This window comes from Mesoplodon mirus (assembly GCF_964341445.2).
Source record: "Mesoplodon mirus genome assembly, chromosome: 4".
Taxonomy (NCBI): domain Eukaryota; kingdom Metazoa; phylum Chordata; class Mammalia; order Artiodactyla; family Ziphiidae; genus Mesoplodon; species Mesoplodon mirus.
This window is the reverse complement of record NC_138979.1, coordinates 24,381,373-24,407,888: the sequence shown is the minus strand read 5'-3', so window position 1 is coordinate 24,407,888 and position 26,516 is coordinate 24,381,373. Positions and strand designations below refer to the sequence as shown.

Genomic DNA, 26,516 nt, shown 5'->3' with positions numbered 1-26,516 from the left:
ATTGTGTCTCAAGCTGCCATGGGGAAAAAGCAGAACAACTAAATGGTGAAGTATCCCTGTCATCACTGGGATGCGTCCTGACGTCTACACACACGGACTGCGGTCACACAGCCAGCTCAGATTCATCTTCTCCTGCCACTGTTTCAAGTCAAGCTGCACTAACAGTATGAAAACTTTCTTTCTGTATAAAAACTTGTTATTCGGGCCTCCCTGGTGGCGCAGTGGTTGAGAGTCCGCCTGCCGATGCAGGGGATACGGGTTCGTGCCCCGGTCTGGGAGGATCCCATATGCCGCGGAGCGGCTGGGCCCGTGAGCCATGGCCGCTGGGCCTGCGCATCCGGAGCCTGTGCTCCGCAACGGGAGAGGCCACAACAGTGAGAGGCCCGCATACCGCAAAAAAAAAAAAAAAAAAAAAAAAAAAACTTGTTATTCATTTGGGATGGTGATTTGACAGTCTGGGAAGCTTTGTTCTCACAGGACTTCAACTGAGAACCAACAGGTAAGGAGGGAGACATGTTACTTTTCTGGGTATAAAACAGAAGAAGTAAAATAACAATTACCAACTCTGAAAGATGACATGGTTCTTTTAAAACCATTCTGAAGTTTGAATTTTATACAACAGGAAAAAAAAAAAAAAGTCCATAGCTGCATTTACATGGTAATTTGGGGACAGGATTACTCTGCCCAGACCTTTAGGAAAAAACAACCTTAGTAAGTCTACTCACAAAACCGCTCTCTTTACTACAAAGAAAACTTTGCCTAATAGGATTCTTCCACAGTATATAGGTTTTAATCCTGGAATTCAGAACAGGCTTCGTTTGGGCTGGAAAAAAGAATTCTTAATCAAATACATTACTTAATGTACAAAGATGTCTATAATCAGATTTGTGGTCAAAGGGTAATTCACATCTGTGTTTTTAAAGGTTATTATAAGACACAGGACTTCATACATTAAAACACATATACTGTTCCCAACCAGCTATTCAAACAGACGGTTTTAGGGAACAATTCAAAAGCCCACAGGGACCTAAGGATTAACCACGAGTGTAAACATGCAAGTGCAACTGGCATAAAATGTCCAAAGAGAAATGCCTAATAACGATATTTTCAACTCCTTCTTTTTCCACATGATTATTCATGATACACAGTCCTAACTGGGCTCGTAATTTCCAAGTAACACATGGACCCTTTTCCTCAGACCACGGGAAGTGTCCAGAGCTACTGACCAAGAAGCAGAAAAGAAGAGGCACCAAGAATTTAGCTTAGAAAATTTTTTAAAAAGAGTAGGTATCTGTAAATAAGCAGCAAGAAAAAAAGACAGTTGGGGCTTCCCTGGTGGCGCAGTGGTTGAGAGTCCGCCTGCCAATGCAGGGGACACGGGTTCATACCCCGGTCCGGGAAGATCCCACATGCCGCGGAGTGGCTAGGCCCGTGAGCCATGGCCGCTGAGCCTGCGCGTCCGGAGCCTGTGCTCCGCAACGGGAGAGGCCACGACAGTGAGAGGCCTGCGTACCGCAAAAAAAAAAAAAAAAAAAAAAAAAAAAAAGAAAGAAAAAAAGACAGTTGGCTCAAAGTTGAGTATTCTCATGTTGAACTAAAAATATATCCATGTCTCCAGTCACAGCGACATACTGGGAAGTGTCAGGGCGTCCTAAGTAGCTCGTTTACCTGTGGTGTCCAGGTGAGGGAATAAACAAAGGTCGTGAGGTATTTTCTCAACAGGCACTGTGGATGACGATCTGTGGATAAAGAAAAAACTCCCATGGGTTTCACGGTACCTTCCAAAGTCTTTTCATAACTTAAAGCAACTATTAGAGAAATCTAAGCTAACAATGTGGTCAGATACAATGTGTGCATGTATAACAACAGGTAAGATCTTTGCAGGCAAGTCTTACAATAATTCCAAGAAGCCTATGGGTCTCCAGCCCCTGGAGGGGTCATCACTGATCACTGAGATTCCTCTAGGGCACTCCTGGACTTGTCACTTGTTACAGAATTATAATAATGTCCTTAATTATATTTAGGACACGCAGAAAGTCAGCTTGCATTGACTATTAAAGTCAGCTTGCACTAACTTTAATTAAAGTCAGACTTCTCATCAATGACTTTCTCTTGACGTTTGATTTCTGGTGTCCATGCTTGTGTGGGTCATGGCCGCACTGAAAACAAAATCTCCAAAGAAAATCTAAGAAGTGATGATTCTTAAAATATGAAGTAGGTTTATGAGTCTAAGACGGAAGTCTGTTCTGTTGTTCAGTAAAACGTTGCTGAACAAATATAAAAACTGTCACCTTGGGGGAAAAGAGGCAACTTGGCTCTCCCGGGGATGTACAGGTTGGCTGTGTAGAAACCGCATAGCTGGAAAACTATGTAAACTCCAAGTAAACGGTAATGAGAGATCTTAGTGGGGTCATCTATGGTGCTGGTTCCCAAAGTGGGGTCCCCCAGCTGTCAGATCAGCATCACCTGTTACACCTGGAGATGCTCAGGCCCCATCACAGACATCCTGAGTCAGAAATTCTGCAGAAGGGGCCCAGCAACTTGTGTTTTAACGAGCTGTCTAGCGACAGATGCGAGTAAAGGGTGAAAACCACTGATCCACGGACTGCAAATTGAGGAGTCATGAATTCAAATTTGGCCTCCGTGATGTGACTGTTAGTTTAGTTTTTCCTCTCTATTTCAACGTTATCCAGATAAAACTGGAGTGAGATGATTAACCTGAAACACTGTTAGAACTGTAAAAAGAATACCCAGAAAACTGTTATTTGCATCAAATAACAATGCAGTTATTATTCACTTTCATTTTATTTAAGTTTCAATTCAGGTACATGAAAAAAAAAAGCTGTTTTCAACTCCCTTTCCAACAGTCTACTAAGAAAACATAATGATTTGGTAAGGGATGTGCATCATAGTATATTCCAGACGTTTTCCAATATATAAGAATGTTACCAACAGTGACGATTTTCCAAAAATATACAGCCGGCCTGTCCACAGGCTGTCAAACACCCTCCTTCCTCATAAAATTACGATAGAAATGTGGCGTAACCTAGATTTATTCAGCAACAGAGGGCCCACACATTTTCACATAGAATCTAATTTAATCTTCTTAAAACACCTGAGAAATGGGTATTTTACAGAGGAGGGCATTGAGATGGGGAGAAATAAAGCAACCTGCTCCAGCTCACTGGGCTGAGAGCAGGCAGAGACGAGGCCTGGATGGGCAGCTCTGCGGGGCCCCTGGGGGCATTAAGAACCATGGGCACAGAGTGCCTTTACCAGCAATGCAGGGCACTGGGCATCCTTCAGGTCAGCTGAGCTGGGAGGAAGGTGAGAAGTTACGATCTGGAGAAGAAGCTGCTTTAGAAGCAAGACCTGTGTCCTGCACGTAACAGCTGCACAATAAATAACAGGAGCTATGTGTTACTGTCCTCTCTACTACCGTGCTAGGTGTTGACTAGCTCTCTACTGAAAACAGCCCTGTTTCCCATCCTCTTGAAAGACACTTCAGAGTTTACCACGGAGTTTTTGTGAAAAAACAAACTTACTGTTTTTCTGGTTGCACAACTGCGATCTTTCTCTTCTTTTGTGCTGTAAAACAGGCAAAAAGGGAAAAAAAGAAAAGCAGCTTTGATAGCTAGCGAGGAAGAAGCATTTTTTTAAATGGCTCGGTAGGTATAGAACTGTCTGTTTTAAAGTAACAATTTAAAAACTGAAAAGTTATTTCATTCAGGCCACAATTTTATCTTAATTTCTTCTAGCATAAAATAGACTTTGACTTTTCAGAAATGAAATCTAAATAGAATGTAGTACATTTAACTTTATCACTACACTCCCTACTTTATTCTAAAATGTGCTTCTAATAAAAAGAAAAAGAGCACACATATCAGACCTCCCAGGAACACAGCTGGTAAGATGGATTGGTATAAACATGATTACCCAGATGACTTTTTTCCCCACAGAAAATGTGATAAGTCAAAAAATTTTACCATAGCAGCATGCTCCCAAATTAGGATTAGAGGCATGTTTATAAACTACAACTTTTTATCATTAAAAGGAGGATTGGTGCCTAGCAAACATATACGTCTGTCAAATAGTGACATAAACCAGCCAATAATAAACTTGGGGTTAAGAACATTTCCAGTTTACATTTATAACTGGTTAGAGTCACCTTCACAAAGACAGACCAGAGCTTCTGGCATATATAAATTTGGGCAGAGATAAGCCTGCATCTTCCAACATTAGCAAAAATTAATTCTAACAGAACTTCTAAAGCTGTCAGAGTTTGGCAGATTCATTTAGACTTTGTGTCTTCAAAGCAAAATGTACGTGTGAGAAACAAGACAAAAACAAAAATAAATAAGAGAAATAGTGACTCAAATTTTATCTATTCTTGATTTTATTTAGTATCCAATTCTAGTACAGGCAGACCTCAGAGATATTGTGGGTTCAGTTCTGGACCACCCCAATAGAGTGAATATCGCAATAAAAGAGTCACAGGAACGTTTTTGTTTCCCAGTGAATATAAAAGTTATGTTTACGCTATACTGTAGTCTACTAAGTGTGTAATAACATTATGTCTAAAAAACAATGTACATACCATAATTAAAAAATACTATATTGCTAAAAAATGCTAACTGTCATCTGAGATTCAGTGAGTCGTAGTAGTAACATCAAAAGTCCCTGATCACAGATCACCACAATGAATACAATAATAAAGAAAAAGTTAGAAAAATTGCAAGAATTACCAAAATGCGACACAGAGACACGAAGTGAACAAATGCTGTCGGAAAAGGGGCATCATAGCTTTGCTTGATGCAGGGTTGCCTCAAACCTTCAATTTGTAAAAAACGCAGTATCTGTGACAAGAGGTCTGCCTGTAATTACTACTAAAAAGTATGAACTCTGTGATCTCTAAAGTGAAAAATGAGTGTAGACTAACTTGCCTAACTCAGTCTTTGCTAATTACGGTGAGATGCGTGAAGTGTGTGATGTTTTGATGAGAAGCCACACACAACAGACCGGGAAGCGAAGTGCGAAACAGAGAGGAAACATCATTATGTTCATCTTAACCCCGTGGGATTTCATCCAGAAAAACTCAAAACTCAGAATGCTCGTCACCTCCCAAATCCATGTGAAGGAAGGAGGAAGAGGATCAGGGCACAGATTTCTTTCTGAGGCACAACCAGGCACAGGGGATCTGGCCCAAACCCGGAGAACCCGGGGAGAACCTGCCCAGTGGCTGTGGAGGCTGAAAGCCAAGGAACCGTGTCATTTTAAGTGAAAATAAAAGAAAAAGAAAAAGAATGCCCTTGAGACTGAAATCATTATTCTAAGTTCAAATTTTTAGAAATATTTTAAAGTGAGGGACAGTGATGTCACTGTTATTGGATCAGATTCAGTGTGCAGTATGGGGTACAGAAGAATCCCTTAAAATCCGCCTCTGTCTATAACCTGGGCCCCCTACTTTGATTCACACGGATAATGCCCCATCCAACTCGTAATGAATATGTAGTAGGTCTCTTAAGTGTCCTTCAAAATCTGTTGACATCAGGGAACAGGAAGCCGACTATGGGATGGAATTCTCTTTATGGCAAAGTTCTGAGCATCTGCGTAAGCGGACCTTAGGGTAGGATGCTACAAAGAAGTCAGCTAGCATATAAATTAATAAAGAAAACATTAGAAATATAATATATTTCACAAAAAATTAAAGCCCCTTACCTTTAAGGACTCACATTTTAAAATAATACTTCTGTTACCCATTGTGGGGAGTAATAAATGCCGAGATTGATTAGGTTTGAAGATTTTTAAATGGTTACCATTTCAGGAAAATGACCTACAATAATATATGTTAAAACACACACTTGTAGGTATTTAAGTGGGGTGTGTGTGTGTGTGTGTGTGTGTGTGTGTGATGCTGTGTTGTTTAATTACTAATATTGTTTTAATTTGGCATTTTTGTGATCAGATATTTTATAATGCACTTTTCAAAGTCCAGTTGAAATCTCACTGGTTTAGTTAGTGCTCAGAGTAGTTAAGTGTTTATATCTATGTCAGTAAATTATTGGGACCAATTATGATTATTTTGGGGTAAACCTCATGAGGAAAAGTAGTTCTTTCTCAGATATGATCATACAAACATATAGTATTTAGCTGAAATTTTTTCCAATCGAGATCACGAATTGTACACAAAATGGGGAGTGAAGATTCCAGATCCTCTCTCTGACTCATTATGTGACTTAGTCTGTCAACCAGGGAAATGCTTCCGAATATTCATCTCACGCAGACATTAAAAGGATAAATGAGACAAAAGTACTGGTGCTCTGTGTGAAATCAACAACCTTTTGTGATTTTTACAATTTGGCCCCACTAACTTATCTTTACCAAACTGCCTGTTTATTCACCCAAGTCCCAGATGTTACCCAGTTGGGCTCCGAGCAGGGTGATACTTACAGACTGTCTTGTGCGGTGTGGTCAGAGGGTAGGAGTTGGCTTCACACCAGCCCACGGGGAAGATGTCCATGGATTCAACGTCAACAATGAACTCTGGAGCCGGACTCTGCAGGCCTGCAAGGAGTCAAGACAGCAGGTGAAAACAGGTTTTACCAACAAAGACACAGAAGAAGGAGGGAAAACACAGGGCACCCCTGAGATGGAGGAAGACATTCCTCTGAATGTTAAACACAAAGCCGACAGTATCTTACAACAGATACAAATGCCTGAAATGTAAAGTAGCAGGAGTACAAGGCATTCACGTGAAGTGGGGGTCTGGAGAGGAGAGCTACTTCCCCCTGAAAATGGAAGGAAGAGGAAGGAATCTGGGGACAACTGGCATCTAAGCCAGAAAGGCTGGAAGGAACAAGCCTACTTCTTTCCTAAGAACAGCTTTGAAATTAAGGAAGGTGGTCCAGCTTGTGGGGTGGAAGCGACAAGACTTCTTCACCCAACATCAACCCATGAAAGTTAAATGCTCCAGTTAAAAGGAACTAGTAGGGCTCAGTAACACTAGTTATCAGGAGTGATCATCAAGGCACAATTTCCTAGGGAACGTGTTCGTTGATCCTGTGATGGAAGTCACTTATTTTGAACTCAGTTTGCAATCTGCATACTTTCGCCATTTCACACAAAAATCATTTATACAGGAATGTCTCTTTAGTGGGGATGTGCCTACATATCACCTCCTGTTTCATAATCATAATGATGCCTGTGATAAATCAGCATCACAGCTGAGAGACTCTGAAAGAGAGAAAAGATCTGGATGTAATATGAGCAAAGGTTCCAAGGAGCTCTGCTTACTGAGAGAGTTAAATTTAGAACCCAGCAAACTAGTGAAAAGGACTAGTTCTACACCGAATCAATAGTTCTTTAAAAACACTCTTGGAGGGAAGACACTCTTGAACTAAGAATCAAAAGATAAGAAAGAGCTCTATTAATAGAATGACTCCCTGGCTCTGACCACTTAATCTTGCTGTGCTTTGGTTTCTTCACTGCCAATCAAGACAAAAATAACACTGTAGAAACTCCATCACACGACATTTGATGAATTTGGAATAGCATCCCCCTCAAAACATAACTTCCTGAAGCTCAATACCAGCAAACACAAAAGGTCCTAACCATTTTAGCTACGCTGGCTCCTAGAGTACGTTTTTTGACAAAGGTAGGTACCCAGTTTAGCGCTAAAACGTTATTTTGGTGTAGACAAAGTGCCCTGAACACTCTGACAGTGGATACTTACACATACGTATTATCATCAACATTAGTCACGCTGAACTTTTGATTTGTTCTCAGAGAAAAGTCATTACTGTGATGATCAATCCTAACTTCCTTTTCACTGAATTCTCCTATAATTTGAAGGATATGTAAGCTACAAGAACACAAGGAGGTTTATAGAGATTATTTTCCAACACAGTTGACTGAAAGAAAGCATTTCTGTCTTGTGTGATAGGACTCAGACAATATTTAACCTATTTGCCAAAGAAATCATCAAATACACAAGAAGATGTCCACAACAGACAAAAGGTAAAGAAACTCTCCAAGTAGCTTCAAATGTGGAAGTGACTTTTCTTGTCGAGAAGCGTGCTGGATTCTGTAGAGGGGCCAATGAAGAGGGTCACCAGGCTGTTGCCCAATTCACAAGGCACAGCCTCAGCTTCAGACTCATGAAAACACAAAGATAGAGCATATTTCTTAGCTACTCAGCAATTTTGCTCACAGGTTGAATTCATCTACTAGATACATTTGTATTTCCAGATTTCTGTTTAGGTACAAAAAAGATTTTCAAGGTCAAAGAAGTACTTCAAAAGGGAGCATAAAGTGACTTTATAGCTTATTCCTTCCTGAATTATTTCTATCTTCCAGTGTTCTGCTAGTTCATACTAATGCTTTAACATATACACTTCTATAACAATATATACATTCATATATTTCTAAGGCCATCTTTACCATACTTTTTTTTTTTTTTTTAGATGTTGGGGTAGGAGTTTATTAATTAATTAATTAATTTTTGCTGTGTTGGGTCTTCTTTTCTGTGCGAGGGCTTTCTCTTGTTGTGGCAAGCGGGGGCCACTCTTCATCGCGGTGCGCGGGCCTCTCACTATCGCAGCCTCTCTTGTTGCAGAGCACAGGCTCCAGACGCGCAGGCTCAGTGGTTGTGGCTCACAGGCCTAGTTGCTCCGCGGCATGTGGGATCCTCCCAGACCAGGGCTCGAACCCGTGTCCCCTGCATTAGCAGGCAGATTCTCAACCACTGTGCCACCAGGGAAGCCCCTACCATACTTTTAATATTCTTTGATCATGCTTTCCGTTCAAGTAAACAAACACTTAGGAGCTACAGATGTGTCAGCAACCATGTTCTCAAGAAAGTTACAGTCCTGCCTTCCTTCCACCCCCAAATCTGGCCCATTAAGGCATCTATTAAATAATAACTGATGGAAAAGTGGGGTGTTTATCATCCAGGAAAGTATTTGTGAACCTGAAACTTCTCCAATCCTCTTCTGAATGATGAGTACTAATTTTTTATTTCCTTTTATCCATCTTATGAATCTAGAAATATACGGCTGGACTCACAATAATTTTTTAAAACATAACCCATTATTTCCCAAGATTAGAGACTCAGTAGCTTACAAAATAAGTCATTAAAATGTTGCCAATGCTCCTTCTTGATTATTCTAGGATGGCCAAAACTACCTATGTGGAGAGATACTCCACTAAGGGCCTCTGCAATATTCCTTATCATTTTATAGAACAATGTCCGATGAAAAACACAAGGCCATACTCAATCTCTGACTTTGTTTCAGCTGCATCAAGTCATGGATTCTACTTATTCATTCTTACCCAAAACCTTCATCTCAAAAACCACTGGGAAGCCTAAATCTCCATCTACGGGGCCATACTTGAGTAAGTTACAGTACATTCCTATAATGGAATATCCATCCTGCTGCCATAAAAAAGAATGAGAAACCTCTTTATATATTTATACATAAAGATGTATATTTGAGCAAAAGAAAAGCAGGGCACAGAACACTGTGTATATTTAGTATGCTACCATCTGCTTTAAAGGGGAAAATAACATACTTACTTACATGTGCATGAGATAAATCTGGAAGAAATGAAAAATCCTAATTCAGTGGGTGTCTGCTGGGAAAGGGCCTGAGGGACAGGAGTGGGGGGAGACAATATGACCAAAGATACTTTATGTATTTTCAGCCCTTGTGAATGAATTACCTATCTTACAACTACAACCTCGCCATCATCACAATGACAACCACACAACAAAGCTATTCAGAGAAGAAAGGAGGCTCTCACATGGTATGGCCACAGAGGTTGGATTAAGGGAGGACAAGTTACCTTAAAAGGAAATTAAACTATGATGTTTAATAGAAAGACTTTCCATACTCACAGGGCCCATGTACCAGCATATAAAGTTGGAGGAATCACTTTGGAACCTTAAAATGGTTTTGCAATTTGCGATATCCTGAGACTCTGTCCTCAGACCGGCGCATCCCATCCACTTCCACAAAGTGCCTCTTGCCCTTCTGTCTGCAGAGACTGTATCACAGCTTCACCCAGCAGAGGATGCAGGGCACTGTGATAGAATCGGTGGCCCCTTCTATTGGGAACTTCAGGATGAAAGAAGAGGATGGCTGTGATGATGCTAAAGTATCTTCCTAGGAACACGATCCAATCAAACTTCTCACAGTAGTAACTGCTTCATTCCCAGCAAACTATGGATGGGAATGAGCCTGGGCGAGCACCAGTGGAGATGCTGGTGGGACCAGAGGCAGGAGGGCTGTGAGGGCAGAGGCTAGGAGCAGCCACGGAGGAAGTACATGATGTTCACAGACTACACTAATAGAATCCGAATGGCCCCTGCATCTCAGGTGAGAGCCAGCACAGGAAGAAAGGCGAGAGGGACTGAGGGACTCGTCCAGTGCCCTCATCAAGAGTTAAAGGCTACACCAAGTTGTGATGGGCTCGAGTGTGTGATGAAAAGGTAAAGCACTGGAAGAAAGAAAAGCAAGAACTGGGTGCTGGAAACCCCACCCGCCATCTATCCTGGGCCCTCCACCTGCAGACGGGGGCCCCCAGAACAAGATCTCAGAGATCGCTTGTCAGCTCTGGAATAAATTCCTAAGGAATCAAGAGACGGCAAAACTGTGGCTGGCAAGATCGACATGTGATCGGAAGCCATCTGAAGGAAAACAACAGGAACGGGACTAAATGCGTGAGTGGAGGGAGAGATCCATCCACAGAATGGCAAACTCTTACAGCACTTACTCTGGACCAGATACTTTTCTAAGTGTTTCATCCTCACGACCCTAAGAGATCGGATGGTTTTCATCCCCATTTTATAGATAAGTAAACTGAGGGTCAGGAAAAGATCAACCAGCCAGTAAGAAGGGGATCTAGGGTTCGAACCTAAGCAATCTAGCTCCAGAGCCTGAGAAAGCAATCGAGGCGGGCTCGTGAGGAAAACGTGGTCAGTCCGAAGTCACACTCAGCACAACGGCAGCTTGAAAGCCCAAACTTTCCTTTGGTTCCTGCTGCAAAGCCCTCTGGAGAGGCGATTCCCCCCTCCAGCCTCCCATCAAAAGCCTTCCCCCAAATTCCCATTTTGCTTAAGAAAGCCAGAGCCAGGGCTGTCGCTGACCACTCAGAACCTGTGTAACTGATTGGGAGTCTTCAGAGCCTGTTCAAAGACAGCACCCAGTCCTGGGCCATGTTCCTTAACTGTGCAAGAATACAGGTCCTGCTCCCATATATACCCCCCTATCTGCTAAAGCAGCTTCTCCCCAAAATGTCTCCTGCAGCCCATACCTCTTTTTAAAGATTTAAAAACCACCCACACTGGCTTGAAATGTAATTACTTTCACATTTGCATTTTCCCTTGTTTCATTCTTGCAGGTCTCTGCAAAACGCTATTAACCACCTGACTTTATCACAAATTACAGAAAAGGCTTAAAGAGCCGTTTTCTGCACCTGGTCTCCTAGACAGAAGAGGTTGCGTCACCTGAGTTTCTTTGCCCATTTGATCTCCTAGAGGCCTTTACAAACTCTCCGTGCAAAAGAATCATCCGGAGAGGGTGACATGAAAATGCAGATTCCCAGACCCTGTTCCCAGGACTCGGAAGTCATGGGTCTGGAGCAGCCCCAGTAATGTGCACTTTCATAGGACTCCCGTGTGTTATGATGCAGAAGGTAGTTTACTGCAACTGAACCAAGCACACACGGAAAAAAAAATGACCAAGGAGTTTTTGAATTTTAGCTTACAAGTAAAAAACATCTCACTGTCTCAAAACTCGGTTAGCCAAACAGTTCTTAAGGGGCTGCTCGTATCTTAAATCGCTTTCTCGTTAAGGGACACCGATTTTATTTATTCCTCGTATCTATTCAGCAAGCCTTTAGCAAGCAGAGCACACGTGAACTCTCATACAAACATTGTTCTGTGTGATAAAAGGCAAAGAGCACAGATGTTTACAGACACTAGGGGTCCACTCTGCTGGTGCACAGGCTCCAGGCGGGGAGGCTGAAATGGAAGGGTGCTGCCTTCTTTCTGCTCATCAACCTCCTCCACTTCCTAGGATGCGCCCAGCATAACTCGAGCACCTTATAGATGGGACTTCACCCATAACCATCCTATAAGGCAGAATCCGTTACCCTACATTTTATGGAACTGCACGAAGAAAAAGGAGAGTCTAAACTCACAAAGTACTCAAGATCACACATCTAGGAAGCAGATGTGCATGTCAGGAGGGGGTGGCTGAATGCTGAGTTATACAATTTGAGTCTTTGCTCCGTGAGAAATACAGACTCGTTGAATACTTAGAAGAAGGCAGGGGCTGTATTATACAGAGCTAAGCCTTACTGCTCTATGAGGATGGGAGAGAAAGCAGTTGAGAGACTACCGACATCCTAAGAGGAAGGGATGGAGACTTGGAACCAGAGTGTGGCAGGGAGAGGACAGAGATGGGGGCGGGGGGGCCTGGAGTCGCTACTGGTCATGGGGGCAGTGGGAGAGCAAACAGACAAGAGGATGACTTTTTGGTGTCTAATGACTTTTTGGTCATTTTTTTTGGTGACTTTTTGGGTAGAATCATGGTGCCTCTGGGTGAGATGGGAAAGTCGAGAAGAGCAAACACAGGGGTTACAACAGTGGCCTCCGGTTGGGAAACGCAGATGTCCTCAGGGAGACGATCTGCAGGTAGCTGGAAACAGGAGTTCTGAACGTGTTTGCTGTGAGCGCTGGGCATCTGGACACGTCAGCACAGAACCGCTGCTTGAGTCACAGAGGAAGAGGAGGTTGAACGGGAACCGGGGAAATAAAGGATGTTGAAGAATTCTGACCTTCCCATATGAGGGAAGGAAACACCAGATGACCAATGAGTACATGGGAAAGACAAGGGCAAAAAGAGAGGGTTGTGGGAAAGTCCACGCATCAAAAGTGAAAGGTTTACACCCCTACGCCAGCCCTCCTAATAACAGAGTTGGAAGCTGGCTTAGGATGCTGGTATCAGGTGAAGGAGGCAAGGACATGGTCTCTGCAAGCTGCTTGCTGCCTTCCAATGTTGAAAGGTGAATGACACTGAAAGCAAGCAGAGGAAACCAGCAGAGTACAAAGTGCCAAGAGATCCACCTCCCCACAGCCAAGAAGCTGGGAGCGAATCAGATACATCAGAAATGCCACTGGACAGTTGCAGAGTGTATGCGTTTCTGAAGAGGGAAAAGGAGAGATCACATCCGTCCTTGAATTGTCGCCGGTGTTTAAACACCTACGCCGAAAGTCTACTTAAAGAGCCCATGCATGGCTCGCGATGGTCATCTCCTGCGGAAATCAGGGACCACGTTCCTGCACATTCGGTCCTTGTCAATGGGGATGTGAAGTTCACGGTGAAAGGATACGGTTCCTCAAAAAGCTACCGTCCAAAGTGATACACAGCTCAGACCCACAGATTGAAATTTATACACTATGTTTTGATAGTATTGACTGTGGAAAAATTTTATTTTCTCTAAATTTTGTTTCAGAGGGCAGCAAAAAGTAAAGATCATGAGATGCTAGTAATAACCTAAGTTGATGGTTTGAGTTAAGCTCCCTGAACTTACATTTTGGTACTTCTCCACAGACCTGATGACCTCTGGGTCATCTTCATTTTTTTGTTCTCTGTATGTTTGTTTTTAACAAACCGGAAGGGAAAGCCCCAGGAAACAAATGATGGGAGGGCCACCATCCCTTCCCCACGTTCAAAGTGCAAAAATGCCATTCCAGAACCCCCTCCTCTTTTCATTTTTAACAGGCCTCCCAATGTCAAAACTAGGATTTGCTGCCATGTTCTAAGCTCTCTATACAAATTCCTGTAGTGGCAACAATAAAAGACCTAAACGACCCAGTGGAAATGAAGCCTGCAGGTTGTGATATTTTTATGACATAAAAGGAATTTTCTGCCTCAGCTAAAAGGCTGAAATACCTAATACTGGGGAATAAAGGGAATACGTATCACAGCTCTTTGAAACGGGAGGAAAACAGTATTAATAATAACAGAGACAAGAGAAACCAAGGAAGGCAACGCAAAGATGTCAACCCTCTTCGTGAATGAATGCACTTTGAGAGTGAATAGAACACCCGCACCCTACTTGTCCCGTAAGAAAATGATCGCCAATGAATGTAACGTGACTTGGATTGTGAGATGCAGATGTACCAGGGTGTGAGCCAGTGTGTGGGGCTACGATACGAGAGGTACTAAAACTGAATGTAATTCGTAGAATATGAAAAATGCTCGTAACTGTAGAGATGATAACCTAGAGCAGATAATTAACATAAGAGAACACATCACAACGTCCTTTCCCAAACACAAAACCCCATCATCAGAAACGGCCCTGGCTCGCTGTCAGTGGTTTTTGAGAACTTGGCATTCTTCCCAAATATGCACCCCAAATAATATTACACTAATCTCACGTATTTGATTTATCGCTTCCTCTTCAACATCAGTTCCTTTAGAGGCACTTAAAGAACCATCTGACTTTAAAAGAAGTCAAATACTAAATTAAAATGTTTTTTTAAACTATTAAACGTAGTCAATTAGCCATGTGTTGAAAATACTTCAAATCAATTTATTATGTAAAAATAACTAACAAATTGGTATGGAGTACGTTATAAATTGTCATATAAACGGTCTATAATAAGAATCACCATCATCGTAAAAATAATTTAATTGCCCCAAAGTGACTGGAGTGAATCTCTAACATTTTGTCCCCAGGACTGAGGAAAGAAAACACTAAATACATAAAACTTGGAGATAAAATGAGAAGTAAGTGCCATTAAGCTTGCTGTCACTTTAAAAGGTCAGTGTCCAGGAAGGGCCAAAAATCAAAACAAAACTCCCCCCAAAACCCCAAATTCAAGAAAGATCAGCAGACTGAATGAATTTTAACTTTAATTGATGAGGCAAATGTATAATGTTGACCAACAGCATCAGGTGAACAATATTCAACAGATTGGTTTTTTTGAATTTTTTAATACGTAAGGTCTGGGAAAATGGACAATCAATTTCCTAACCTGCTTCCTAACGTTAACTAATTTTCATTACTCCCAATGAAAGCACTCCGGAGAATAAGAAAAAGGGCTGACATGAGCTGATTTACATTCCTCTGTTATAAAACCAGAAGTTTATAACCAAAGAAAAAGCAAGACTGTCAAAAATGTTAAATATACACTAGACATTGCTCATCATTCTTTTTAAGAATTGGGAAGTTGTAGGGTATGTTGAATTAAGCAACAAAGATGTCAAGAGCAATGAAACCGAACCTCAGGCACATGTTAATGGCTTAGCTACTTTCTCCATCTATAAAAATCAGGACCCTCTTACTGCTCTCTCTGTTAGGTAGTTAACAGCTAAAAGCACTTTGGAAGTACAAACTGCTAAATAAATTATGACTGCCAGAGAATTTTAACTGTCATGTGCTAAATAATAGTGATGAAACATGGGCCTTGAACTTTACCACTTTTGTTTTCAAATTAATCATGTAAACAAGACTCTAATCTCTCATAATATTAGGCTTAGCACAGTATTAGGTAGCAAGTTCAATTTAGGGATTCCAAATCACCGAAGGGATCTTGTTTTTCCAAGAGCAGTTGATTCAACTTTATATGCAGTAATGAAAGTAAGTTCACGTCCTACTCCAGTAGCTACAGAAATATCACCATGATATGTGTGTCTACATTTTGGCTAATTCCAACTCGAGGCCATTCTACTCGAAAATCTACTAAGCTACCAACTTTTTGAGGATTTCCTTTTATTTCAGATTGATTTTGAAATCCTAAACCATAGTTATGTTTTAAACTATTTTCTGGGAATTAACAACACACTGGACTTTCAGCTAAAATCACTGTTCTCTGCCCCTCCCAATCTCTTAGACTATAATATTTATTAGATGGTAGGCCTATCAAAGAACCTTCAGTGCTTTTTTAGACTTGTTTACTGACGAAAGAGGATAAAGATACTGGCACCAATTCTATGACCTTCCAAACTTTCTATTCCAATGGTGGTTGACCATGTCATAAAATTTAAAATTTGGATTAGGAAAGCTAACATCACTTCATTAGTCATCTACAGCATCTTATTCTTTTTCCATATTCATTTGAAATAACTACCAAGTACTGTGAAACTGAAAAACAATCAAACAACTAACAAACAAACAAAAGACCCACAGAATTTTAAATCACAGAAAGATGACACAATCTTAGAGAGCAAATTCATTTTAATTCTTCCTCCCTGAAAATATAACATCTGAAAAAGACAGTCTCCTATCTAAGCCCACAATCTGATCAAGGTTCTGCTTACAAAGTGCATGGCTCTGTGAATTATCTGGACAATTAGAAATAAAATGCAGCTATGAAGAACAGTTCAAACATCATTAAACAAACAAGCCTAAATTCTGTTTATTATATATTTGGGGAGAAAGTCATGTCCAGTTACTACTTTAAGGAAAAATTAAACATCTACGAAAGAAACCAAAGTAAAGGGTATGATTCACAGTAAAATGCAAACATATAATTTTATCCTCTTAATAACCAAGACCTCAAATACCAAGTTTTAGTGACTCATATTAATTTAATTGTGACATTAGATTTTATAATCAGAGATGTACAAAGACCACTGTGCTCCAAACCTAATTATTGCACCAGAGTCTCATTTCATGAAATGATTAGTTAAGATGAGAGCCTCTGAACAAATTCATATTTGATTAGTTTCACTTATTTAAGAACGCTGAATAATTTAAGACAGTTGAAATAAAAGGAAAGCAAAAGGGGCACTTCTGAGCAGTGCTGACGTCATCTGCACCCTGCCCTCTCCAGGTGGACCCTGAATTCAGAACGATTATGAACTGTGAGTACCTTCCAGGTGAAGCCACATCAGCCTCCCCTTCACAGCAGTGACAGAGGCCACGCAGAGTTCTCCCGGATTCCTGGGGTTCACAGCTTCAAGTTTCATGTTCTGTGTGAAGCCCCGGCTGAATGACGTCTGAAAGAGAAACAGAACTGACACTGAGCCAGCAGATACCACAGCCAGATAACACGCAGCGAGAGAGTGGCCAGCAAGCACGGCAGAGATGTACGCACGCGCATGCGCACGCACACAGATTTATTGATAAGACAGACAGGCGAGTGCACCTGCTTAGTCTTTCCTCCACCATCCACGAGGAAAGAACCACACACCCTTCGCTTGTTTCCCAGAAATGAGAACTACGCTGGGCACATGGCAGGTGCCTAACAATATCTGATGAATGAGTGTGAGGGTGAGTCCACTCTGGCTTCCCAGTTCCATGTGCGTCCTTCCAACCTCGGAATCACTGCAGTACCGATCACTCCTCCCACGTCCCTGTGCTCCTCACTCACGTCCTCCTGGGCGTATCTGAGGGTGAAAGGAGACGGCGACCTCCACCTGGGATCATCTCCTTCAGCAGGATGTCTGTCCTCTAGCTTTTCTTTTGGTGCAGGTCCACTGGTGATGAATTCCTAGTTTTCTTTTATCTGAAATGGTCTCCATTTTCCCTTTGTTCTCTGTTTATTTTTATTTACTTTTTTGTTGTTGTTGTTTTTGTTTTGTTTTTTTTGCAGTATGCGGGCCTCTCACTGCTGTGGCCTCTCCCGTTGCGGAGCACAGGCTCCGGACGCGCAGGCTCAGTGGTCATGGCTCACGGGCCTAGCCGCTCTGTGGCATGTGGGATCTTCCCGGACCGGGGCACGAACCCGCGTCCCCTGCATCGGCTGGCGGACTCTCAACCACTGCGCCACCAGGGAAGCCCTATTTTTATTGACTTTTAACATTCATTTTTAAAAACTCACATAGAGGGAAATTCACGTTTTGGTGTGCTGTTGTAGGCAAGCAGGGCTGTCAGGTGAATGCACACAGTCATGTGGCCACAACCACCATCACAACACAGAGTGTGCTGTCACCCCCAAAACGCCCTTGCACCGGCCCTTCGGTGATCAGTCCCTCCTAGACCCCCAACTCCCGGAACACTGATCTGCTTTCTGTGCCTGTAATTCCACGTTTTCTATAATACCATCTAAGTGGAATCCTACCTTACTTAGCCTTGTCAGTCTGGCTTTTTTCACTAAGCTAAGCGCATCTTAGAGTCAGTCAGGCTATCACACAGATGGGTACCTCATTCTACTTTACTGCTGAGTGGTTTCTACAGATGCACCATGACTTATCTATCCATTTACCAGCTGAAGGACAGCTGAGTTGTTTCCAGGTCTTGGTAACTGTGAATAAAGCCACTATGGACACTCAAAGACAAGTTTTTGTGTGAGCATAAGTATATTAAGCTGCTCAGGCTGCCACAGCCAATACCATGGGCCAGGCAACTTGAACAACAGAAATTTATTGTCTCATGGTCCTGGAGGCTGCAAATCCAAGATCAAGCTGTGAGCAGGGTTAATTTCTTCTGAGGCCTCTCTCCTTGGCTTGAAGACGGCCATCTTCTCCCTGTGTCTTTACATGATCTCTCCTCCTTGTATGTGGCCTATGTCCTAATCTCCTTTTCTTATAGGGACACCAGTCATATTGGAGAAAGGCCTACCCATGTGACCTCATTTTACCTTAATTACTTTTCTAAACACTCTAAGTACAGTCACATTTTGAGATACTGAGAATTAGTGCCGTAACACATGAATTTTGGGGGGACAAAATTCAGCCTCTAACACTGAGTTCTCATTTCTCTAGAAACGGAAGGATTGCTGGACCATATGGTAAATGCACATTTCTAAGAAACTGCCAAATTATTTTCCAATATGCCATTTTGCACTCGCACCAGCAGTGTACGGAGTTGCAGTTGCTGAACATCCTCACCAGCACGTGGTATTGCCAGTTTTTCAAATTTTAGCCTTTCTAATAGGTAGGTCTAGTGGTATCTCATTGTGCTTTTTTTTTTTTTTGCGGTATGCGGGCCTCTCACTGTTGTGGCCTCTCCCGTTGCGGAGCACAGGCTCCGGACACGCAGGCTCAGCGGCCATGGCTCACGGGCCCAGCCGCTCCGTGGCATGTGGGATCTTCCCGGACCGGCTGCATCGGCAGGTGGACTCTCAACCACTGCGCCACCAGGGAAGCCCTCATTGTGCTTTTAACTTGCATTTTCTCTGTAACCAATGAGGTTCAGCACTTTTTCAAGTGTCTGTCACTTGTACAATCTTCTTGGATGAAATGTCTTTTTATCTTCATTCCGTAAGTATATTTTCGCTGGATATAGAATTACAGTTTTCTTCTTTTAGCATTCTAAAGACATTAATTCACCATCTCTTAGTCTCCATTGTTTCTGATGAGACGTTTGTTGTTATTTAAATTGCCGTTCCTGTATAAGGAATGTATCATTTTTCTCTTGATGCTTTGAAGATTTTCCTCTTTTTGTTTGGTTATCAGCAATTTGACTAGGTTGTGTTTCTTTGTATTTGTGTTGCTTATGCACTGAGCTTCCTGAACCCATTAATTTAGATCTTTCAGCTACTCTGGTAAATTTGGAGTTTCTTCATCTATTTTTTTCTTCCACAATCTCTGTGGCCACATCTTCTGCGTCACCAAGTACACATGATATGGTTGCTCAGATCCCTGGATTCTATTCATCTTTCCCTCCCTGCCTTCCAATCATTTTTTTCCTCTCTGTTCTTCAGATAGTATAATTTCTATTTTCAAGGTCATGAACTCTTTGCTCTGTCATCTCTATTCTGCTATTAAGCCCTTCCCATGAATTTGCTTATCTTGGATATTGTATTTTTCGGTTCTAAAATTTCTCTTTTTTATCATCTCTACTTCTGTTCTGGCACTTCCTATCTTTTTATTCATTACAAGAATATTTTCCTTTACATCAATGGTTTGAAACTTTAGAGTGTATCAGAATTATCTAGAGAGCTTTTTAAAAACATAGCCCGCTAAGGCTTACCCCAAAGTCTGTGATTCAGTTGATCTGAGGTGAGGTCAGCAAATCTGAATTTCCAACAAGTTCCCAGGAGATGCTGAAGCTGCTGGTGCAAAGACTACACTTTGAGAACCACCGCTTTACTCCACGGAGCTTAGTTGTGATAGGGGCTTTAAAATACTTGTCTGCTAATTTCAACATCTGGGTCATGTTGGATTTGGTCTGTGTTGATTTATCTTTTCTACTGAGAATGAGTCTGATTTTCCTATTTCTTCATGCATTGAGCAACTCTGGATTGAAACCTGGATGTTTTAAATATATATCAGAGAGACTCTGGATTGTGTTATATTCCTCCCAAGAGTGTTGATTTTTCTGTTTTAGCAAGCAATTAACTTGGCTGGACACAAACTACACACTCTGTCTCTTGAGAAGCAGCTCAAATCTCAGAGTTCAGTTCTTTCATCCTTAGCAAGGCTTCTTGGAGTTTTCCTGGCACATACATGGTACAGGGATCAGTTAAAGATTTAGGCAGAGTTTATACACTGGATTTGTGGTCTCCCCTCCTGCCTCTCCCCTGTCTGAGTCTTCCCTCACTTTCTAGTAGCTGTGGTTGCCCAAATTCTGTTAACTGGTTCATCAGACCAGAAAGACCTTGAATTTTATATCATTGTTTTCATTATCCCCTATGTTGTCAACTGTGGCTGACCTTAAGCCAAAAGTCTGTAAAAAATGGGTGACCACTCCTGCTACTACTTTCTTCCAAGCATCTGCTCCCCTCTAGAATCCTTCTGCTTTTGTTCATTTTCCATGTCTCTCAGGTACTAGTTTTGGTATTCTGCCCAGAATTTATAGTTGCTATCTGCAGGGGGATCAATTCAGTATGAGCTTACTCAGCCAATACTAGAAGCAAAACTCCCTCTAAACACTTTAAAAATAAATACGAAATTTTCCAAAATTACCCACTACTATACATTTTTTATCAGACATTGCAATACTATATAAATGTATCTACTTTGAAATACATAAACTGAGATAAACAGGTTCCTGTAAGTAAGAGAGATTACATCTTTATATGACTCATGGAAAGAAACCAAGGTAATTCACATTTCCATGTCTTTTTATAGAAGTTAAGCTGAAAATGCAATTATATTTTTATGTTACCAGAACAAAATTATCCAATGTATGTTGAGAAACCAATATGCTCCTTTCCTTTACGTTTCTTCAGAAATCGAAATCAAAGGAATTCTAGGTTGGCTGTTTTTCTGCAAGTCGTCTGGCCTCAGTCATGCATATTAGGTATTGAGTTTCTTTTTTTTTTTTTTTCTTTTTGCTGTATGCGGGCCTCTCACTGTTGTGGCCTCTCCCGTTGCGGAGCACAGGCTCCGGATGCGCAGGCCCAGCGGCCATGGCTCACGGGCCCAGCCGCTCCGCGGCATATGGGATCCTCCCAGACCGGGGCACGAACCCGTATCCCCTGCATCGGCAGGCGGACTCCCAACCACTGCGCCACCAGGGAGGCCCTTGAGTTTCTTTTTGATGACATGACTCGATACACTGCCTGAAAAGCCTCTAAGTAAGTTAAAATGCATTTTATCCTACTTAATAAGGGAAAGCTACAACCGTGTAACCTATTTTCATTTCAGCTCACTGCCTGAGGGTAATTTATAAAGGATCAATAGCAAAACTGTTACCTTTGAGTTTATTTTACTAAGCATTTGCCTGTGTCAATCCATCTCAGAACAGCCTCGGATTGTTAAACATCCCCAGGGAAACGTCTCCCATGCATCCACTTCCACACTACCCCTCCTCTGGTACACATGAGATGTGTGATTAAAAAATGATTCATGATAAGCATTCCATTAAAGAGCACTTGTAGCCTGTTAACATCACCCAGCAAAGTACCAGTAATGCAATGCACGTGCCACCAGGCAGATAACAATCCTGTCGATTAAATAAACGGACAGCAAGAAACAAAGGGGGGCATCTTTGTAACAAGTGCATTCCTAATGAATACGCCAGCATTTTCATTAATACAGATTTCATCTTGGTAGCTGAATCCTGAAAGCTCAGAGGCCACCTGGTGATACGGCTCCTGGCTCCACTATAAAGATCCATGTGGACAATGGCTGGCTGATGGGAGCAGAAGACAGATAAAAAGACACTTTGGGGGAACCACGTTGTCACAGAAGAAATAACTCCCTAAATCCAGAACAAGGGGGAGATGTGAGGAGTTTCTTCCCAAGGCTAAAGAGTTAGGGAAGGGCGATCTCCCGTCTGGAAGAAAGCACAACCTCAAAGGGGTTTGAGGATGAAATGAGGAGTTTCCACAATCGCAAATAAAAGGCAATGAGGCCAGCAGATTCCATGACAAGTGATGTCAACACGGTTAGAAGTGTAGTAAGACTCCACTGGACTTAATATGCCTTAAGAGCTAACCAGCTGCTGTTTCCATGGTGGCAGGTCGCACAGCTGTCTCCACACCACCTCACACCCTTCATACAGCTCTTTCAACGCTTCAGAAAAGCTACCTTTGTGAAAGGCAATGTCATCCAGTAGAAGTTCATTCAATCATGTAAGGAGCCCTGATTTCCAACCCTGCCACTGACGTGTTTCCGTATTTATGAGCACAAGCTGACCTCGTCATCAACCTACTTAATTCTCCAAAATCTGATTATGATTTATGCTCAGTGTTGAGCTTCTCTCTATGAAGCCAGCTCTTCCCATCAGAAAGCGTTGCCAACTGAATCCCTGGAGTAAAAATGATCGGTGGGGCAGCAATGAATCAGCAGCTCTAGGCGCACGTGCCCAGAAAACCATTGTTTGGTGTGGGAGCACACTGCGCTGGAGTATCTGGAGTCTCCAACCGGAGGACTGCATCTTTTTTCTTAGCATAAAAAATTAAGTCTCGTAACTAAATGCATGTTAAACACACGAGGCGATACATCTCTGCCTCACTCTCAAAACGAAGATGATAATTCACATCCCTTTTTAGTTCCTACGGTTGATAAAGCTTACATGAATAATTTGTAAACTATTTTATACAACAAACTCCTATAAATAAGCAAGTACACACACGTTGGCACACACACACACGCACACACACACACACAAACGGAGTTATTTTATGTGTCTCTGTGCCGATAAGCTGTATTTGAAGAAGGAGGTGGCTTAAAGTAAGCACAGCAGAAAACTGTTGGGTTAGCATCTTATTACTTTAATCCAATAAAAACTTTAGGAACATATGTTAAGAATATACCTCAGGAGCAGAGAATCTCCCATTCAATGAACTTATCAATATCACACTCCATAGCAAGTGCACAGCTAATGGTGGCCCTGGTGGCTGGCGGTCCACCAAACTCCGTCCTCCTCCTGCCAGTGTACAGGCTCAAGGTGGGGGGACCGCCCAGCCAGGGCACACTGCCTGGTCTCATTCATGGCGTGGTGTAGCCGAGTGACTAGTTCTCAACGACAGAAGGTGACAGAGTAAGATGTAATATGTGTCAATATCAAGCTACGGTGTCTAGAACTAGGGTTATCGTCTCCTGGTTCTCTTTTCCTATCTGCTCACTAGATTCAGATGACGAAGCCGAGTACAGACCTAGACCAAGGCTCAGTGCAAGGAGAAGAACCACCTGCTAATCACGAACAACCTGGACCGTCCATAGGTGAGAGAGAAACTTACGACATGTTTAGTAGTTAATCTGTCACTACAGCCCAGCGTCGCCCTAACTGACACAAAAACGGGAAGGAGGACTTTTCAAAACTGACCAAAGGCTTAGGATCCCATGGTACAGGGTAGCACTCTAACCTCATCTTGTTCAATAAATAAAAAGCAACTTATACAACTCAAGGTGGACAACATTTATGAGTAAAGGCGTAACAAGAACCAGGCTTCTTACGTTTCTGAAGCAGAAGGGAGGCGCTTCTTCTGTCCCATGCTGCTTGTGATAATCTGCCCAGTCGAAGTCCTGGCCAGAGTAACCTGTGTGTGAGAAAATGCAGATAAAACGCATTAACCAAGTCGCATCTCAGACCAATGAACAGCACCAGGGTGTGTCGGGAATTTAAAGTAATAAGGGCGGCAAGCATAGGCCCCCTCCCCAAAAGGTGAAGCCCTTTCTCATGTGTGACAACATATTGGATTTTATGAGGGTTCAATGAAATATTGCAGACAGTGTAAAGTACTAAATATAGGTAGGGTGTACCATCATTATCATAATTCGGTGCTCGAAACGAGGTGAAGACGGGGGGAATTTACCCCCGTCAGTGCATGCCGGGGCATAGATGTGCTCTGGGGGAGAACAGAGGAGACAGAACATCCCACAGAGCACACCTGCACAAGGCATTTGGCAGAAATACACAACACGTGCCTTCATGTCAATTCTGAGTTCAGGTGAACTTACATCTCGACATCTTCGTGGAAACCGTGAGATTTTATTGGAAAACAACACTAGAGGAGGATACTTTTTAAAGAGTAACTGAAGGTAAGACAAATGGCAAAAAAGGAGTTGAGATTCTAGCGGGAAATCCTCCAAAGACATGGAAGTCGGGGAGGAATAAACCTTGCCGTAGAACTGAATCACAGAGGAGGATGGAAAATGAGAACTGGGGAAGGTGCGCCTCTCCGGATGAAGTTTGGGGGGCAAATTTGAGATATTGGGGGAGTTTGAGAACCAACTATTCATAGGTACTAACTTTAACATGGTTTTTTTCTTTCTTTCTTTATTCATGTCACTTGGGGTTGGGGGAAGAGGTCCATAATTATACAATATATATCGATCTATCGTGACCGCCAAGACAAGACATGGGAGAAGTTTAAAACATAAAACAAGAAAGGAGTTGAGTGTATGGCTGAACCTAGGTAGGAAAATACCTCTTAATGTGTCATTTGCATTTCCTGTGAACAAAGGAAGGGAATGGAACCAAAAAATACGGTACCAATCAGGATTACCTGAAACTGTGCAAAATGTCCCTATAATCATCACTTACAGTTCTCTCTTCACTGGCTTAAGTATATGTAAAATAAATCTATAAGGGATTTCTTAAGTATATTTTTAAGCCAAGCCCCTGATTTCTTTGCCCTGTATCATCATAAATTCTACACCTGCGAATTCACTTAACATGGGGAATTGTGTTACTAAATCCACACTTGCAGAAAGACTAGAAATTCCATATTGAAGAAATTCAAGATACTGTTTGCTTCCTACCTCCACCTGTACAAAATAGTATGCTTTTCATTAAGTAAGCTCAATTTACTCAATTCTTTAAAAGATGGGAGTGGAGGTTAACCAAGAAGGCAGTTGTCTTCCTGGCCCAGGGACTGACCCTCCCCCCTCCCCCTCCCCTGCTGACCATCAGTGACAGAGCACACCCCCCCCCAACTTGCTCCTGAGACGTCCCTGGAAAGAGTGACAGCTCCTCACTACTTTCCAACGAGGAGATAAGACGTCTCAGAGTCCTGAGATGCTGTGTAATGTCTCTAGCTGGTTTTGAAGAAGTTCTGCACATTCTTCCACATTCCCTTCCCCCCAGACCTTCTGTCCAGAGCTGTCCCTCCAGCCAGAGGGCTCTGGCACCAGAGGTCTCTGGAAGCAACCAAACCAACTTTCTCCTGAACATTTGCAAACAGAGCAAATGTGTCTTAATCAAGGCACTGCGAGTTTCTTTACAATTAATGTAATCATCCACTTCGAGTACTTTCTCTGTAACTGTTTTGGAGCAAATCCTTGCGTTAATATATAAGAATAGAAGAATTCACCGAAAGACACCTCAAACTGGTGAGAAGTCACCTCACTGTATGAAAATACTGGACCAGAAAGGAGAACTAGATGAAGGACCCAGTTCTACCAGGACTTGGATGAACCAAGGTCGAAATAAATTAAGTCTTCTGTACCTGGCTTTCCCTATCTACTAATCCACCAAAGAAAGAAAAGAGCTTCAAACTCTCCTCAAGCTGCTGCATTTCATGATTCAGAGCCACTATTATTAATTACCATTGCTATTTAGGATGATTTCCCTTCCCTCTGCGGTTAATTCCCTTCTCTTCTCCTAGGGGAAAAGTGTGACAGGTTGGATGAAGAGAGGATATATAACAAGACATTCCCTAGAAGAACTCTCAAGTGAACAGCTGGAAACAAGCTGAATCCTACAACAGAAGGACCCTGGTTGTTTAGGCTCATGGCTAACAGGCTTTGTTAAGGTCAGGACCTCGTTCTGTTACATATCTCTTCCCTGGACCTCTGCTACTTCCTGAGTTAGTTTGTGAGCAAAGGAAAATCTTATCAAGATCATGGGGGAAGGGGAGAAATAGGGAAAAAAAAAACCATACAAATGAACAGCAAACCATTTTCTGAAATAACATCAAATTTAGGTATTCTGTATGGTCAGTATCTGTTCAGATAAAACTTTCCAACTTAGGGGTCACCTCTACACCCTATACAGATAGACATTTAGCTGGATTTTCTATCACGTTCATAACCACCAACTTCCAATGGATTTTCAACCCACTCCATAAATGCCAGGCTCACGGTTTCTTGGACCTATATTCAATCTTTCTACATCCAGTCTCCAAGATTCTCTATGGGGAGCCACTTTTAATCTAATAATTTCAG

At 42.2% G+C, this 26,516-nt stretch overlaps 1 protein-coding gene across 2 annotated transcripts in view; it reads right to left on the bottom strand.

Annotated features, from left to right (window-relative positions):
• The window catches only part of SFMBT2 (Scm like with four mbt domains 2), a 208,305-nt gene that overhangs the window by 34,738 nt on the left and 147,051 nt on the right, over positions 1-26,516 (bottom strand). For both annotated transcript variants that reach the window (XM_082618047.1, XM_082618048.1), the window contains exons 10-14: positions 23,805-23,887; positions 16,886-17,012; positions 6,451-6,564; positions 3,546-3,588; positions 1,669-1,739 (exon numbers count right to left, since the gene is read on the bottom strand). In XM_082618047.1, coding sequence (XP_082474173.1) covers positions 1,669-1,739; positions 3,546-3,588; positions 6,451-6,564; positions 16,886-17,012; positions 23,805-23,887 — 438 coding nt within the window. The remainder of the gene's footprint in view (positions 1-1,668; positions 1,740-3,545; positions 3,589-6,450; positions 6,565-16,885; positions 17,013-23,804; positions 23,888-26,516) is intronic.